Genomic DNA, 17,459 nt, shown 5'->3' on the forward strand with positions numbered 1-17,459 from the left:
TCAGCATATTAGCAATTAGCATGTATTTAATTCTTAGTGGCTAATGGTAGTTGCTAGCGCTGATAGCATGTTAGCATTAGCATGTATTCTTAGTGACTAAAAATTAGTTAGCATTACCATGTTAGCAATTATCATGTATTTAATTCTTAGTGGCGTCACCGCTAGCAATTAGCATTAGCATGTTACCATTGGCTGCAAATATTAGCAATTAGCATGTCTTTACTACCATGAAGGCAGCCAGAACAAAAAGCACACCTTAAATAGTCATTTTTACTATTGTTTATTTACACAACAATCAGGCAGTCCTGCTCAAAGCTCACCTCATATTAACATTTAATTTAAAACACATTAAATACACAATTTTATAAATATAATTATTTAACAGTTAATTTAAAATCACAATAAACACAATTTGTTATAATATAATAACTTAACATTTCATTTAAAATAAATAAAAATAGTTATGTTATGATTTAACACTTTCACAAAATACATACACATTTTTATAATATAATAATTTAACATTTCATTTAAAATAAATACAAATACAGTTATGTTATGATTTAACACTTTAAAAAGCACCATTATATAAATATAATAATTAAACAGTTCATTTAAAATCACAATAAACACAAATTTTTATGACATAATAATTTAACATTTCATTTAGAATAAATAAAAATAGTTATGTTATGATTTAACACTCACAAAATCTCAAAATACATACACATTTTTATAATATAATAATTTAACATTTCATTTAAAATAAATAAAAATAGTTATGTTAGGATTTAACACTTTAAAAAGCACCATTATATAAATATAATAATAAATCATTTAATTTAAAATCACATTAAATACACTGTTTTATAAATATAATAATTAAACATTTAATACAAGACATGGTTAGCAGAATCCGTCACTCACAGGGGTGCATGCTCATGTAACAGAGGAAAGACTGGCGGAGGGCAGTGATGATCTTGGATGTTGTCTGCAAATACACAAAAAGAGATGTCTGTGAGACAGTCAGCTTTATGGCAGAGTGAATTGTGTCAAGTTAAACTCATCCAGATACAGCACAGTCGTTGAAAACACATTGGTTAATGTCCCTTACTTGGCCTCTGCTCAGTTGTTGCTGTCTTCAGCTGAGGTTCCGTGGAGGTCTTCTTCCTGGATCTGCAGTCATCCTCTCTGTATTGCTATGGTCAACATTGAATTTCAAAATTTTGTTTAGACATTTCATCACAAACTTTTTAAAACAAACTATGGTCATTAAAACTCATGGGAAAGTGTTTCACAGCACTGAGTAAATATTTGATCATCAACTTAAAAAAAAAACAGTCAATTAAAATGATAAAATGCTCCTCCCTTACTTTCAATGGTGGAGAGATCCACTGCGGTCCTCTGGTGGTATTCTTCCTGGACCTGTAGTCATCCTTCCTTGAAAGAAAAAGAGAGACTGTTCTCGTGTAATGTTTTTGACTATAGTGTTGACATTGACTATGTTTCACAATAAATTATAAAGAACGTCAACAGTTGAGAGTAATCCAGAACCTGAACTTATTCTACTATTTGCATTTACCTGGATCTCGCCCTTTGGGATTCAGCTTCCTCTCTGACACTGCTGTCCCTATCTGCATCCTCTGGTTCTCAAACTGTGGCACTGAGAAAGCTGCTGCAGCTGCCTGTCTCCTTCCTGTCTTTAGTACACTGGCACTGTCCTTCTCATCCTTCTCAGTGTCTGCTGACCCCAAATAAATGTTTAAAAAAACAACAACTTACACTTGATTTGAATGAACATCATGACTAAACTATTTCCAGCCAACAATCGCGTAACACCATATACATATGTACACCAGAATAGAATAGAATAGAATAGAATAGAATAGAATAGAATAGAAGATTTGTCTGACACCAAAGGGAAACAGAAATTTGTCTTTGACAGGGCTCAACATCATCTTTACACACACACACACACACACACACACACACACACACTCACACCACACACACACAAAAGACATGAAAAAGACCTAAACAAAGATAAAGATACATAAACACAGACGTGTTGGCTGGAGAGGCAATTAACCAGTCAAAATACAATAAACAGGACTGTGGTAACTGTAATATGTTTGGAGAACACCTGACTGCAGACATTTATCAGGATGTGAAATATAAATGTGATCAATCAGAGTGTTCTTTTCAGTTGTGGATTCCGTGATTAACTGAGTGTAACCTCTGGACCGAAACAAATCATTAATGGTTTTCTTTCCCTTAGACAGGAGATCCTCATTAAAGTCTCCGCAAACAATGGTGGGATGGTGATCTAACATGTCCAATGCGTCCAAGAGGCTTTTCATGTTGGGTACAAATTTTTCTAGTGGGAAGTTTGGTGGTTTGTACACAGTGGCTATTAGTACTTTGACTGGAGCCTCAATTTTGACAACAAGAAACTCTAAATCAGTCACACTTTGCTTGAACATTGCCTCTGCAGTACACTGCAACTCCACCTCCATCTTTTCTTGCCATGTCCACACAGGTGTTGTTAGACAGCTGTCTGCTGCGTGTGAACATGTTGTATCCCTCCAGATGGAAAGTTGGGGATACAGAGGACCCTGACAGGTGTGTCTTTGTGAGGCATAACACATCTGCACGTCTAAGCTCATGATGAACTTTCAGGTCCACAATGTGAGATGGAAGTCCTTGTGTGTTGTGGTGAATGACTGTTAGAGTCTCTGGAGGCAGGTCTACTGATTTAAAGAGAGTCAACAGGGGCCTGGCACTCTGGAAGGATGCATGATTCATATTTTCCAGAGCTGTCATGATTCCGGGGTCAGCATATATCTTTTTCTCTTCAAAGTCTGTAATGGTGAGACCTTGAAGTGAAGTTGTACGGCTCAGAGCAACATATGCCATTCCTGGTTCAAACACACGTTTGAGGCACACAACCGCTGACGTCATGGTCATGCCTTGCACTTTGTGGGCTGTACATGCAAAGGCCAACTTGATGGGAAACTGACGTCGCACAACTCCTTTCTTGCAGCTCAAGTTCTCCTCAGATCTCTCAATGTAGACCAAGGTATCTGAGGGACCCAGGAGCTTTTTGCGGAATCTCTGTCCTGCTGTAGGATTGTCCAGTTGCAGTCCAATCAGCTTCGCGTATGGCAGTCCATCTTCACTCATCACAATGTGTGAGATTGTTCCAAATGTGCCGTTAACAATCCCATCCTCCACGTCGAGATTCCTGATTAACATAATGCGTACTCCTTGAGCAGCCATTATATTGTCAGGCAAGTATCTTTTGCTTCCCTGGATTCTTTCGGGCATGATCATCATGCAGCCTGATCTGGGGTCTTTTCTGTAATTGTGAGCGTCAGTGTTTACAAAATCCTTGTGGAGGGTGGCTACAGTTTGGGCTTTGTGAAGGTCGACATCTTTGTTAGTAGCGTAGATGTGTAGCCTGTCAGCTGGACAATCCTGGATTCCTGCTACTGCCTGCGTGAGCAACTGTCTGTCTTTGTCGCTCAGAGGATCTTGCTTTTGCTTCACTCTAAGGCGGTTCAGGAGTTCAGCAAAAGCTTGGTCGGCTTTCTGACGCATAATTTCTGTCAGGTTGACTATTTCAAAGTAATCCCTCCACAGATCAAACTTGTTATCCTCATACACGCAGAGTGGCTTGGCTTTACCGAGGGGTGGCAGTTGGTAAAAGTCGCCTACAGCAAGGACAGAGATCCCTCCAAATGGTTTCCTGTTTCCTTTTATCTGCTGAAACCTCCAGTGAATGTAGGCAAACAGCTCTTTGGAAACCATTGAGATTTCATCAATGATGAGAATCTCGGCGTACGACAGTGACGCTCTGACCTCATCCAGTGCATTTCCAAGTCCCTGATATGGTGGCTTCAAGGACCTTGGGAGCTTCAACATGGAGTGCAACGTTTTGCCTGAGATGTTGAAGGCCGCTGTGCCGGTGAATGCATTCAGCAGCACTGCAGGCTGGGACATGTCGGCTTGGTCCCGGAATCTGGGCAGCTCACGCAGAATCCTTGTTGCCTCCTGATAAATGCACTTGATGACGTGTGATTTGCCACAGCCAGCTCCTCCCGACAGAAAATAATAAAACAGTTCTAAGTTGTGGACCCAGACACGTTTTAAGCACCAGTCATGCACACTGTAGAAAATAGATGCCTGCGTTTCATTCAGACTTTGATACATTTTTCTCACAAAGTCTGGACTCAACACAGATGCATCTGTTCTTGGCAAGACACCCCTCTTATCGTTGTTGACTTGATAGTCGGGGATGTCTTCATCATCTTCATTCCCTGGCTCTAACATTTCCCGCTCTGCAAGGCACTCCAACCGGTCCACTTCTACCTCGGGTGCGAAGGTGTTCCAAGCATTAAGGGCTGGACCATACTGCTGGTAATGTTCAAGAGCCTCGTCAATTTTTTTACCCTGACCTTCGTACCTCTTTTTGTTGCCGTCTACAACATTTTGGACGTTCATACCCCACTTCGAACCGCACTTGTAAAACTGCTCATAAGTGGGGTATCTTTCATCTCAGAGCTGGTCATCGGATCTGTGTGGCCAATAGAGTTTAAGCAACCTTCTGTAAAACTTCTCTGGTGTTTTCTCCTCTGAGAAACGAGCAAATCAAATTATGGCTGGTTTCCCTGCAGTTCTCTTCTGAATAAACCCCATGTCATTTTGGAGGGAAATGACACTCTGACCTTCAGGTTGCTGGCCGTAAACTACCCTGTATTCTGATGCAGACATAGCCATACACATACCTTCAAAATCAACTGGTGTGTGCAAGTACTTTTCAGGAATCCCTGACATCCACACCTCCTCTGAATCTGGATGCATCTCCTTGAGTCTGCTAATGGGATGACTCATTTTCAGACCGCCCTCATCAGTCTGAAGGAACAAAACAGAACGGGAGCACTTCTTGAGAGGTAAGCTGCAAGTACGCGCCACAGATTCTTGAGCGCTGACCTCTCTGTGTTTAGCGTACGCTTGCATGATCTGCTTCATCTCATCGCGTTCATTAACTTTGGATTTTTTTACATCCTTAATGACTGAGTTGAGGAATTCAGTCATCTCGTACTCTGGCTTGGATATATAGGACATCATGTACATGATGCAACCAAAATCGTCAATTACGTACTGGATGTCCGGGTCAGGTCTTGATTGTAGGCATTGATCCAACATTCGTTTGGATCATGCTTCAGCATCACTGTGCAGCTTGTCAGACGTGCAACATACTTCCGGTATTCCTCGTGCGTGAGGTTGCATTGTTGGAGCACATCTGACAAGCTGCTGAATGAAGCATCTGGATCCATGAGCAATTTCCTCAATGGATTAAGCTTTGCCTTAGCTTCTCTTTGCATCCTTGTAAGCTCCCGTTTCTGCTGCTTTAATTCAGAGGCTGCATCCTGGCCATCATCGGAATTGCAGGCAATAATAAGGGTCTGGTGATGACTGTTTCTTTCATGGGCAATTTAGGGAAGCCAAATCTGCAGGAAACGTTGCCTTTTTTACATGACTTTGAATGATTCCTGCTGTGCACCTGGACCTCAGATACAATTTTGTTGAGCTCTGGGTCTCTCTCTGGGTCAGGCATCTTGCATGTTATGACCACGCTGCTAGACCACGCTGTCAAGACTATCTTCAGACGCGGGGGAATCTTTAATCCAGACGAGCATGTGGATGTGTGGGCTTCCTCTGGCCTGAAACTCAACACGATAAAAGTAATCTTGTACTTCACCGATGGGTTGTGCTGGTGAGAGGTTGGTCATGAGAGCATCTACTCTCTTTTCAAACATGCGCATCACAGTGACGGGGTTGCTGCGCAGAATTTCACACTTAGCATTCCAATCAAGATTTGAAAAGTCGGCAAGTTCACCCTGCTGAGCTTTAATTATGTTTATGAATTCAGGCCATCTCATCTCAGCAGCGGAGAACGTTAGGAAGAATGTTGGCTTGCCGATCTGTCTAACCATGGCGTGGAGATCTTTTAGTGTTTTTTCCCAATAGGCTGGAGTTCCTCTGAGGGGTTGCATAAATCTCGTTACATCCTTGTTTTGAATAAGCCTCTCCACCTCTTCTTGGTTTTGAAGCATCAAGCTGTTTAGTTTACGGCCATCTTTAGTTTTGGATTTTCCTTTACGCATTTGAATGGACATGCTGTTTGTAGCCAAGTGGGTCTCTGTGACAAACTGCGCAAAGAAAAGGTAACTTTGGTCACTGGCAAACCGTGTATCAGCACTAAGAAGTCTAGAATTAAAGTACTTGCTAGGATACACTGGGACGGTTCTGGTTTCATCCAGTGTGTTTTCCCCTGTTGGAAATTGCACAGGAAAGGCCATGGCTTCTAGTTTCGGTACGGTGAAGAAACCTACAGGTTTGTTGCCTTGAGCTGGTGCAATGCTGAATGTTCCTTCACCATACGAAAGGATTTCCTGTGCAATGTCTGGTGGCTGCATGCAGGTGTCCAGAGCCAAACCAGGTCTAAGGTCCTCCTTTTCTTTGTCTGCTTCCTTGGGCAGGTCTGGTTCATTTTCGCTTTTGAACACGTCTTCCAGGTCTATCTCACACTCTACGACTTGCTCTGGTTGCCCAGCTTCTGCATTGATGAGCTGTGAGTCTTCTTCATCAGCCGGATCTTGATGAAGACTCTCAAAGGTGGCACTCTCATCAATAGACACATCTTTGTACTCTGAATGTATCTCTTTAAGTTTGGCCAGGCCAGCCAGCACATTCTTCACGTTGACGGTGTAAAAGTGCTGGTAACCTTTATATTTAATGTGTCTTTTCAATTTCACTTGCAGTAGTTGCGCTTCAGTGTTGGGCCTTGGAAGAGTGTTCACGGTTGCTGCTACCTCTGATGGAACGCACACAACTGCTCCGTGTACAGCTCTCTGTCGTCCTTTCGGCAATGCCTTTTGAGCACATTAAGTGCAGCCAATTCTGGAGGGATGGGTGCCAATTCCAGATTGTTTGCTACTGCAATGGTTGGCATTTTGCCTCTGGTCAAATGGCTGTCACATGTGTGGCAGATCCACTCTACAAGTCTCTCTGGTGGAACAGAGCAAGGGGAAGAGCAGTCGTTACAGAAATGAACATAGTTTCCTGTCAAGCATGCTGCTGACACTTTGGTGTCTTTGTTATATTTTCTTCTCTTGCATAGCTTGACCTGATTGGGAAACAGTGCTCTGTTACAGACTGTGCAAATGTATGTGGGTCCGTGTCTAATAGTTTCACGGAATGATGCTATGGCCGCTTCCATCACAGGACTCATCAGGGGCTGGGGAGTTTCCTGGCGGTGGGTTACAATCAATCTGTACTTTCTTTTAATTCCCAGTGCCCTCTTCAACTTGTAATTTATGCGAAAGGCAGCATTTGTGGCCAATTTGGTAATTCTGTGCTGGCTGACACGTTGTATACAACATAGTCTGAATTCGGGATCATTGTGATATTTAGTGTTGAAGTTTTCCTTATGCTTATGCCTGTAGGTCTGGTTGCATGCATATTTGGTTCTCTTATACATTTTCAATTTTTCTTTAGCTTCAAGATTGGTCAGGTACTTTTTCTGTCTACTCTTTGGAGAGGGCTGGCAGTCCACAGGGCAGGAGAGAGTCGAAGGGGAGACTTCTTCCATAGCACGCAAGGTTGCGCTGCTGAACCAGACTGGGTTCAGCGGGAAGGAGCACTCCTTCTCCTGTGAAACAGAAAGTACAAAGACCACAGATGAGTTGTCTCATCAAATACACAAGGTATAAAATAATAACCAATTAACACAACCCAAAGACATGCTAAAAAACCTGCTGCTGGGACTGGGAAGGTTTACCAGGCTGGCTCACCTGGAATGGGGAAAAAAAAAGCCACTGAAATGGGTCGGGTGACCGTGGAGCAAGGACATCTCCCACCACAACCAACTTAGGAGAGAATTTCCTAAGTGGCTGCGAGGGCCTGGGAGAGACCTGGGGTGCTGGTGGTGGTGTCTCCAGTTGCTGCATGGCGGCAGACCACAGCAACTGTGTGAGGATCCCCATCCCCTCATGATCGCTCAAATGGACCTGCAGAAATTACAAATTCATAGTTTACCCCCAGAAAGCAGCTGCTGTTCACAGAGCTTTTCATATCAACGACAAAGAAGTGTCTTTCACTAAATTTTTTTTAGAATTTCACTTCTACTTACATCATCTTTTCTGCTCCACTGCTCCAGTTGGGTAAGCGGGAAGGTCTCCGCCACGGAGGAGTACTTCACACCTTAAAAAAAAGAAATAAAACAATTATATGCTTTTTCCCCCCTTACATTACTCCATCTCAGTTCATATTTGAGTATATTTTTCCAGTCTTTTAGCCCAAGAACATATAACATGTTTAAAATGTAGCTTTATGAAAAAATATTTATTGTATTAATTAATTAAAGTTTATTTTTATACATACCCATACGAGCGGCAACGCGGTGGAACTCCTGACGAAGAAAGTCTTGGTAGGACACCTCGACGTTCAGGCGGGGAGGAAAATCGACAACAAACACCTGTAGAGAACAAAACATGTTCATTACCAAATTACATTTTCATTTAAAATCACATGCGTGTTATAATAAATATACATTAGTCAATGTACTATTACTAGTGCAAATACTAATATGACCAAAGAACAAGCAAGACATTAAATAAAGTGTACCTTGGGCCAGCGGTTCCTCACCGTAGTGAGGAGCTTGGCAAAGTCGATGGCAGCCTCAATGACAGTCCTGCTGGCAGTCAGGTTGTTGCTGGGGGCCAGCAGACAAACTGCCTCAGGGATCCGAGGAAGCACAGCATGTTGCACCTCGGTCCACAGCTGAGAGGCAGAGGCCCCCGGGGTTGACATGAAGCCAAAGGAAAGGCATCCCTCTGGCATGTCAACCAAACCATCTACCAGGGCACGTAGATGGGAGTCTCCGACAATCAGATCAAACTGCAAAAACAAAGATAATTTCTTTAGCATTTCTTAATCATTAATCCCTCTCATGATCAACAATTTCCTCATAAACTGGAAAATAATAATACCTTCTTGTCAGGAGACTTGGGTGGCACGACCAACTTGTGCTGTCGCCCAGTGAAGGGCGAAGTTGGCCATGTTCTAGCTGAGTGCGGTAACCGGTACCGCGACCTGTTTAGAAAAAGACAAAACAGAGAAATGTAAAAATTTATGAAGGAGTCCAAACCAGGAAATATCAAACAAGAATAACGCTTTTCTACAAGTACAAAGGGGCGGGAAAGAAAAGTAATTGAAAAGGTTTTCACAAATATATACAGTGGTCCCTCGTTTATCGCGGGGGATACGTTCTAAAAATAACCCGCAATAAACGAAATCCGCAAAGTAAGTTTTACAATTATTCTACATGTTTTAAGGCCGTAAAACCCCTAACCACACACTTTTATACACCTTTTTACACGCATTTTGTACAGTACTCCCTTAGTTAATCAGGACGCAGAACACATGTGCGGTTCTCCCTTAGCCAATTTAGGACGCAGAACACAATGCGCGTTCATACTGTACAGTACCCTGTAAAAAAAAGCATGCAAAATTACACAAAAAAAATCCACGAAACAGCAAGTCCGCGAAAAGTGAACCGCGATATAGCGAGGGACGACTGTAGTACAAATAAATCCAGAGGACGAATTCATCAATAAGTGTATTTATCATTGAAGGATAAAACAGGGAAATACGTGCAGCAAGGGTGGCATGCGCATCATCCAGTCCACACAGCAGTCTGGCTGGCAGCGACCATCCAACCAACTGATGACAGATAATTAACATATTAAGTTTCAAGTTCAAGTTTCAAGTTTCAAGTTTTTATTGTCAAAACTGCAAATGTACAAGACATACACAGAATTGAAATTACGTTTCTCTCTGTCCAAACGTAAAGATGTAAACATATATATAAAATAAAATAAAATAAAATAAAATAGAATAAATAAATATGAAATAAAAATATAAAATAAAAATAAAGATAAAAATATATATACAATATATAAAAGCAGAGTATTTTTGCGTCTGTAAAGTGCTGGGTGCCTTTTGGGGGGGGGGTCAGCAGCGTCCAGAGTTTGTTGGGGCGCGGGGCGGAGAAGGAAGGAGGGGCAGTGCTGGGAGGGAGTTCCGCTCCTGATGGCCTGGTGCATGAAGCTGTCTCTCAGTCTGCTGGTTCTCGCCCGGAGGCTCCTCATTCTCCTCCCGGAAGGCCAGGGAGGCTGAGAAGTGGTGGTTGGGGTGGGTGGGGTCGCCCGCAATGTGATTGCTTTGCGGGCCAGGCGTGTGCTGTAAATGTCCTGGAGGGAGGGGGAGGGGGGCACCGATGATCCTCTCAATGCTCTCACTATGCGCTGCAGGGTTCTTCTTGCGGATGCCAGTGCAGCTGCCATACCACACAGTGATGCAGCTGTCAGGATGCTCTCAGTGGTTCCGCGGGGTTAGAAGGTCTGCAGGATGGGGGACTTGAGCTCTGGCTTTCTCAGTCTGCGGAGGAAATAGAGGCGCTGCCTGGGCTTCCTGGTCAGTGATGCGGTGTTGCTGTTGCTCCAGGAGAGGTCCTCAGTTGATGAGCCACACCCAGGAACCTGGTTGCTGCTCACTCTCTCCACTGCGCAGCACCATTGATGGTTAGTTGGGTGGTGCTGGGGGGGCTCTCGGAAGTCGACAACAATCTCCTTCGTCTTCTCCACATTCAGCGAGGCAGAGATTGTTGTCTCTGCACCCACTTGGCCGAGTGGTCTCACCTCATCCCTGTAATTCGACTCATCGTTTTTGTTGATGAGCCCCACCACAGTCGTGTCGTCCGCAAATTGCGAAGAGGTTGGTGTTGTTGTGTGTGTTGTTGAGCAGTGTGGGTCAGCAGGGTGGTGAACAGTAAGGGGCTGCGAGCACGCATCTGGGGAGCCCTGTGTTCAGCGTGCTGTGCTAGATGTGTTGCTGCCACCGTACTGCCTGTGGTCTTCCGGTCAGGACAGTCCAGCAACCAGTTGCAGAGTGAGATGTTTAGTCCTAAAGAGTCAGTTTTTGTATCAGCTGCTGGGGGATGATGGTGTTGAAGGCTGAACTGAAATCTAAGAACAACCATCCTCACATATGAGTCCTTAGAGTCCAGGTGGGTGAGAGCTGAGTGGAGAGCGGTGGTGTGATTGCATCATCAGTTGGACCGGTTTGGCCCGATATGCAAACTGATAGGGGTCCAGGACGGAGGGAGGATGGATTTGATGTGCTGCATGACTAACCGCCCGAAGCACTTCATTGATTGATGGGGGTCAGTGCCACGGGGCGGTAGTCGTTTGAAGCAGGAGAGAGAAGCCTTCTTGGAACCCGGATGATGGTGGTGTACTTGAAAGCAGGTGGGGACAACAGCTTGCTCAGGGAGGTGTTGAAGATGTCTGTGAGTACATCTGTGAGCTCCTCTGCACAGTCCTTCAGCACACGACCAGGAATGCTGTCAGGTCCTGCAGCTTTGCGAGTGTTGATCCTGGAGAGGGATCTCTCACGCTTGCCGGAGACAGGGACAGCACCTGGTCTATCTGGAGGGGGGGGGTTGTTGTCTTCAGTGCAGGGGTGCTGTTGTCAGCTTCAAAACGTCCAAAGAACGTGGTTCAGATCGTTGAGCAGAGTGATGTCACTGTCACAGGTCTGTGGTCGAGGTTTGTAGTCCGTGATGGTCTGTAACCCCTGCCACAGGCTCCTTGTGTCTCTGCTGTCTGGTGTGAGTGGTGGGTTATCCTGTTGCTGTACTGCCTCTTTGCAAGTCTGATGCCACGGACAGGTTGGCTCTAGCTGATCTCAGACCAGCCTCATCACCTGCTCTGAAAGCAGCGTTCGGGCTCTCAGTAACCGATGGACTTCCCCCGTCAGCCATGGTTTCTGGTTGGACCGTACTGTGTGTCTTGTGTCTGTGACATCATCAGTGCATTTGCTGATGTAGGCAGTAGTACAGTGTCTGAATACTCCTGGATGTTGATCTGGTGGTTGTAGGTGGCTGCTGCTTAAACATGTCCCAGTCTGTAGTGTTTTAAGCAGTCCTGGAGTGCTGAGAAGGCACCCTCTGGCCACACCCGTACCTGCCTCTGAACCGGTTCTGGTGACTTTGACCTTAGGCCTGTATGCTGGCATTAGCATAACAGTGATGTGGTCCGAAGCGCCGAGATGGGGGAGGGGTGAGGCCTTGTATGCTCCTCTCAGTGGTGGTATACCTGGTCTACTGTGTTGTTTCCCCGAGTAGCAAAATCAATGTGTTGGTACACAATGAGGAAACACTGTTTTGAGATTTGCATGATTGAAATCTCCAGCCACGATTGAGAAGTCCCTCTGGATGGGCAGTCTGCTGTTCACTGATGGAGCTGTACAGTTCACTCAGTGCCTTGTCTCTATCGTTGTTGTTACAGTGGAGGGATGTAGACTGCAACAAGCAGGATGGCAAGAAAACTCCCCCTCGGTAGATAGAAAGGCCGGCACTTGATGATAATAAACTCCACAAGAGATGAACAGTGTCTGCAAACCACCCAGTGTCCTGACACCACGTCCCTGATGTACACCACAGACCCCGCCCACCGCGGGTCTTACCTCCTTCAATGAGGGCTCTGTTCTGCTCGGTAGCAAAGTTAGCCGGTCGAGCTGGATGGCGGAGTCCGGTACGTTGTTGTTCAGCCATGTTTCCGTTGTGAAAACGAAAACACAGCACTCTCTCACGGTCCGCTGGGTCGATCTCATGAGGTGTATGTAATCCGTTTATTGTCCAAGGAGCGTACATTGGCTAGTACGATGGTTGGTGTAAAGCCGGCTTGTGTGGGTTAGCCGCTAGCCTGGCCCGGTTACCTCCGCGCTTTCCTCGCTTCTGCCTCCTCTCGCAGCACCTGCGGCGCTTCCTCTGCGGTGTGCTGCAGTACTGGGGGTCGGGTGTCGAAGCGGGCCGCCGGAGAAGGCCGAGGTTGTGTAGCTCCTCAGCGTGTGTCGGGTTTAGTTTCCAGAAAAAGTTTTGCTGATGTCCAAAAAGAGTCCCACGCTGTATGTGCGCCTTGGGACGGACAAACGCGGACACAAACGTAAAATCACACGGGCACACTGACAACGACAAAACATGTGAAACAACACCTTTTCGGGACAGAGAGGGGCCGCTGCGTCCGTACGCGCGCCAACTCAGGTTGCTCATTCAAAGCCTTCCAAAGTTCCTTCCACACTTACATTAAACCGTGACAGAGACAGTGTGTCTCAGTATAAACACAAGCGTGTTGTTTAAAATCAGTTTGTGTGTCTGTCAGTTGTGGTAGGAACATACGTTGCTGACAGGAGATCGGGAGCCGGGGTATGGGGTGTCCATGGTCCTGGACCTCTTGCTGGGATGGGCTCCTTCCTGGCCTCCTCGGCCTGGGGGGGGACTCCTCGGCCTGGGGGGCACCGCCTATGAAACATTAACACCAAAAAAAAAGTCAAGCAGTTAGATCATGAACACCATAGTTACAATGTAAAACACTAAATGCACACAGAAGGGCGTCTTCTGTGTAAGTACCTGCGGAGGGGGACTGGATGGCCTTGGCTCCTCCTGTTGAGCCTACTCCATCTCAGCCTTGCTGCCTCGGGACCGCTTCCCTTCCTGGGCATCCTGCGGGAGAGAAAAAAAAGGCAATCCAAACAACAACCTAACCTAAAATACTAAATCTGCCTACCTAAATTAATCTAGTGAATGTTACTCTCTCTAAATTGACACTAAAATAAACTTAAAACAATATAGTCTTATTATATATTATGTGGGAAAAAAAAATAGAATAGTAATGTGACAGTTGATGAATGAATACGGGTGATGATGTGGCAGATGTCGTTGAGTCCCGTCGATGTGAGAGTGCTGTCAATGAGCGCTTTTAAAACCTTTTACCGTGACCAAAAGAGAACCCTGCAATAAAATTGAATTTCATTCTGTTAGATCGAGTTTGTGTCTGTGTGCCAACAGGCTTAGCAGCATTACAGGCACATTCTTAAACAGCTCAAACAAAGTCTCTAGGTAAAGAAGAGCAGATTAAAAAATCAATGGGTTTGGTTTTCAACAGACACAACGACATTAATTACCAAAAGTGAAATAGACATGTCTGAATGTACACACTTTATAGTCACACCTAGGAAGCTATAAACAGATTACCAATTTACTTAGCATTGTGGAAAGCATTCTCAAATTGCTATCTGCATATTATTGTGAAGAGAGAGGGAACCAATCATCCTACTCATTATCAAACTGGTCTCTCTCTCTCTCTCTCTCTCTCTCTCTCTCTTCTCTAATCTCGGACACCAAATCAAATTAAACGTCATCGTGTCACTATTTTTGCGGCGTAAATTGCGAGTCAAGATCGCTTGCCAGTTCAATCATGAGGACCACTCACAAATCTAAATAAAAAACAATACGCAGTTCATGTAGTATTCACACTTCACATCAACGTTACGTCATGACCGGTGGCACACGGTGAAGCAGTCGTCGATCAAAGAGTCTCAACATGAACTAATGTTTGAAGTGGAACAACACACAATAATTTGAGTTCCGACACAACAGATCCTTTTTATAATCTCTTCCACTCAGAGAAGCAAAAGTCAGCTGTTTATTGTGTTGTTTCCCGTTATACAAGTTATCGCGGTGGTCTCTGTACGTCTAGGATTCTCGATGTGACCTCGTGATCTCGCGTGACTACGGCCGGCTTGCTACGCTGCCGTTACACTGCCAACACCGGAGTGTGTCGCGCATTCGTGGGATGGCATATTCTTACCGTGAGGAATATATCTATGACATATTGCACATTCCTACTTCATACCCGTAAACATGATGTCTAGCTACACTTTATACCTTTTTTGAATTACTAATTTAGGCTAGTGTCATTAAGCGAGCCCAGTATGAACAAAACGTAGCATATGTACTTACCTCTGATGCAATCAAAGGGTGGAAGAGCTAAGCCGCTGTTGTGTGATTCAAAACCACCCCGATTCTGTAGACCTTGTGATGTAGAGCAGAGAGATATTGAGTTTAAAGAAGACACAAGACAAGTACTCCAGTTTCACTGTTGCAGAGGGAGAACACAGCTTTGACAGACTCGCAGTCTGTTCACCATCACACCCGATGAGTTCTCCGCTCTCTCTGCTCCAGCTATTTTATTAAATCACACAAACGGTTACATATTTGTTTTATCTTCATTACAGGGTGTCTGCTGAGTGCAGCCGTTGCCTGGGGTGGTGTGTGTGCCCTTTTCTCGCGACCATCGTGTCCTTGAGTCCACTCTGTGCCTAGATTCAGATGCTTTGTAACAGTTTCTAGTTGTGCTCCACACACCAGACCCAGGCGTTAGGTTTGCACTCAGACAAAACAGCAACTTCTGCAAAAAACACTCTGCTGATTATACTACATTCTTAAAAGCAATAGTTCAAACATAATCACGCAGTTTAGTATCTTTAAATGATTATTAGGCACTTCAGATATATAATCCACACTAGTTAACAACACTCAAAGCAATATAACTCTGTGTGACCTTACTTACCCAGATACATTTAACACACACATCTATTTTAATTCAAACTTATTATACATTTCCACACCGCCCGGGGGTCTTTATCTATGATGGGTGTGCGAAAAATGCGACTAGCCAATCACAGTCCTGCTGGATTCGCTGTCAAATCAGATGACTGCTATGTACATCAGTGGCATAGCCACAGCAGGTTTAAACAAAAACAACGCAGATGAGGTCACTACAGAAGAAAATGTCTTGCTTGGGCTGCCTGTGTTACTGCGTGTCAGTTGCTCTGCTGTCTCTGTCACAGACAAGTTCAAATTAGGTGCCAATAACTGCTAATTACTAGTGCACTCAGCAACATGTTAGCAATACCATGTCTTTAATTTCTAGTGGCTAGAAATGAGTGGTAATGCTATTGCAACATGCTAGCAATTAACATTAGCCTTTAGCAATTACCATGTCTTTAATTTTTAGTGGCTAGTGGGCTAATGTTATGTGGCTGATGCGCTAGCAATACATAAAAATAAAGATACATAAAAAATAAAATACAGATTTGAGAACAAATAGTGTGGACGCCCCTCTCTGGGCAGCCACACTAATAAAAAAAATGTGGTGGATAACTGTCTGTCTCTCTATCTATGTCTCTGTTGTTTGTGTCTGCGAGAGGGAGAAGGATATTAAAATGGCTCCGACATAGAAAATGTAGTCTTTATAGTCATTGATATCATCTTTTATAGAGACTTCAACAAATGTTAGTCAGGCAGGCCGTTGAGGTTGCCAAGCAGCCAGATGAGCTGCAGGTCAGGTCATTCAAAAGTTACACCTCCAATAGTCATTGCCCTCTGGGCATCCACACTCATAAACTTGCATACAATAGTGTGGCTGCCCTCTGGGGCACAAGAAAATTTAATAATGACAGCAGAATAAACCTGGCATGAACATGTTTACTACTATACTCTAAATGACTACCTTCATTTTCACTGTTGGGTTTGGGCAACACAACATTGGCTTTATTCTACTGAATGCATATAAACCTGGTTACTACTACATACTGTGCCCATAGTACACTGTACTACAACATAAATCTTACTTGCTTCACGTTAAGTTTATTAGTTCATATCTATTAAACCTATGGAATTAAATAGATGAAATTTTTCTATGTAATTGATGCATATTTCCTGCATTTGCCAAAATTTTTTTTGATTGTCAAAATCAAATCAAATCATATTTTATTTGTATAGCCCAAAGTCACAAAGTATTTGCCTCGAGGGCTTTACAATCTGTACAGGGAGTGACACCCTCTTGTCCTTAGACCCTTGGTTTGAGTGAGGAACAAATCTGCCCACAAAACCCTTTTAAGAGGGGAAAAAGTGTAAGGAAAGGAAGAGCCCACAGAGGAGGGCTCCCTCTCCCAGGCTGGACAAACGTGCAATAGATGTCACATGTTACAGAACAAAGTGTCCCCCGGCAGTCTTAATCCTATGGCAGCATAACCAAGGGATGACCTGAGCCAGCCCTAACTATAGGTTTTATCAAAAAGGAAAGTCTTAAGTCTACTCTTAAGGGTGTTGACCGTGTCTGCCTCCCGAACCCAGAATGGTAGTTTGTTCCACAGAAGAGGAGCTTGATCGCTGAAAGCTTCTGGCTTCCAATCTACTTTTGGAGGACTTATAGGAACCACAAGGAACCCAGCATCCTGAGAGCGCAGTGTTCTAGAGGGGTAGCTAGGTAGGGTCTGAGTAAAAACGGGAGGAAAAATTCTAAATTCTATTCTAGATTTACATGGTAGCCATGCAAGGAAGCCAAAACTGGGAGAGATGTGATCTCTGATCTTGGTTCCTGTCAGAACACGTGCCGCAGCATTCTGAATTAGCTGAAAAAGTACTAAGGACTTATTAGAGCACGCCTGGATAACAAAGAGTTACCAATAGTCCAGCCTTTGAAGTA

At 44.2% G+C, this 17,459-nt stretch overlaps 1 protein-coding gene across 1 annotated transcript in view; it reads right to left on the reverse strand.

The window, feature by feature from the left end:
* Positions 1-1,253: 1,253 nt before the first annotated feature.
* Positions 1,254-17,459, reverse strand: part of LOC113745880 (uncharacterized) — a 27,393-nt gene continuing 11,187 nt past the window's right edge. The window contains exons 3-10 of the mRNA XM_027279448.1: positions 13,307-13,358; positions 9,057-9,159; positions 8,692-8,964; positions 8,449-8,542; positions 8,198-8,268; positions 7,860-8,075; positions 7,584-7,717; positions 1,254-1,440 (exon numbers count right to left, since the gene is read on the reverse strand). Coding sequence (XP_027135249.1) covers positions 1,254-1,440; positions 7,584-7,717; positions 7,860-8,075; positions 8,198-8,268; positions 8,449-8,542; positions 8,692-8,964; positions 9,057-9,159; positions 13,307-13,358 — 1,130 coding nt within the window. The remainder of the gene's footprint in view (positions 1,441-7,583; positions 7,718-7,859; positions 8,076-8,197; positions 8,269-8,448; positions 8,543-8,691; positions 8,965-9,056; positions 9,160-13,306; positions 13,359-17,459) is intronic.

Source organism: Larimichthys crocea, chromosome I (assembly GCF_000972845.2).
Source record: "Larimichthys crocea isolate SSNF chromosome I, L_crocea_2.0, whole genome shotgun sequence".
NCBI lineage: Eukaryota > Metazoa > Chordata > Actinopteri > Sciaenidae > Larimichthys > Larimichthys crocea.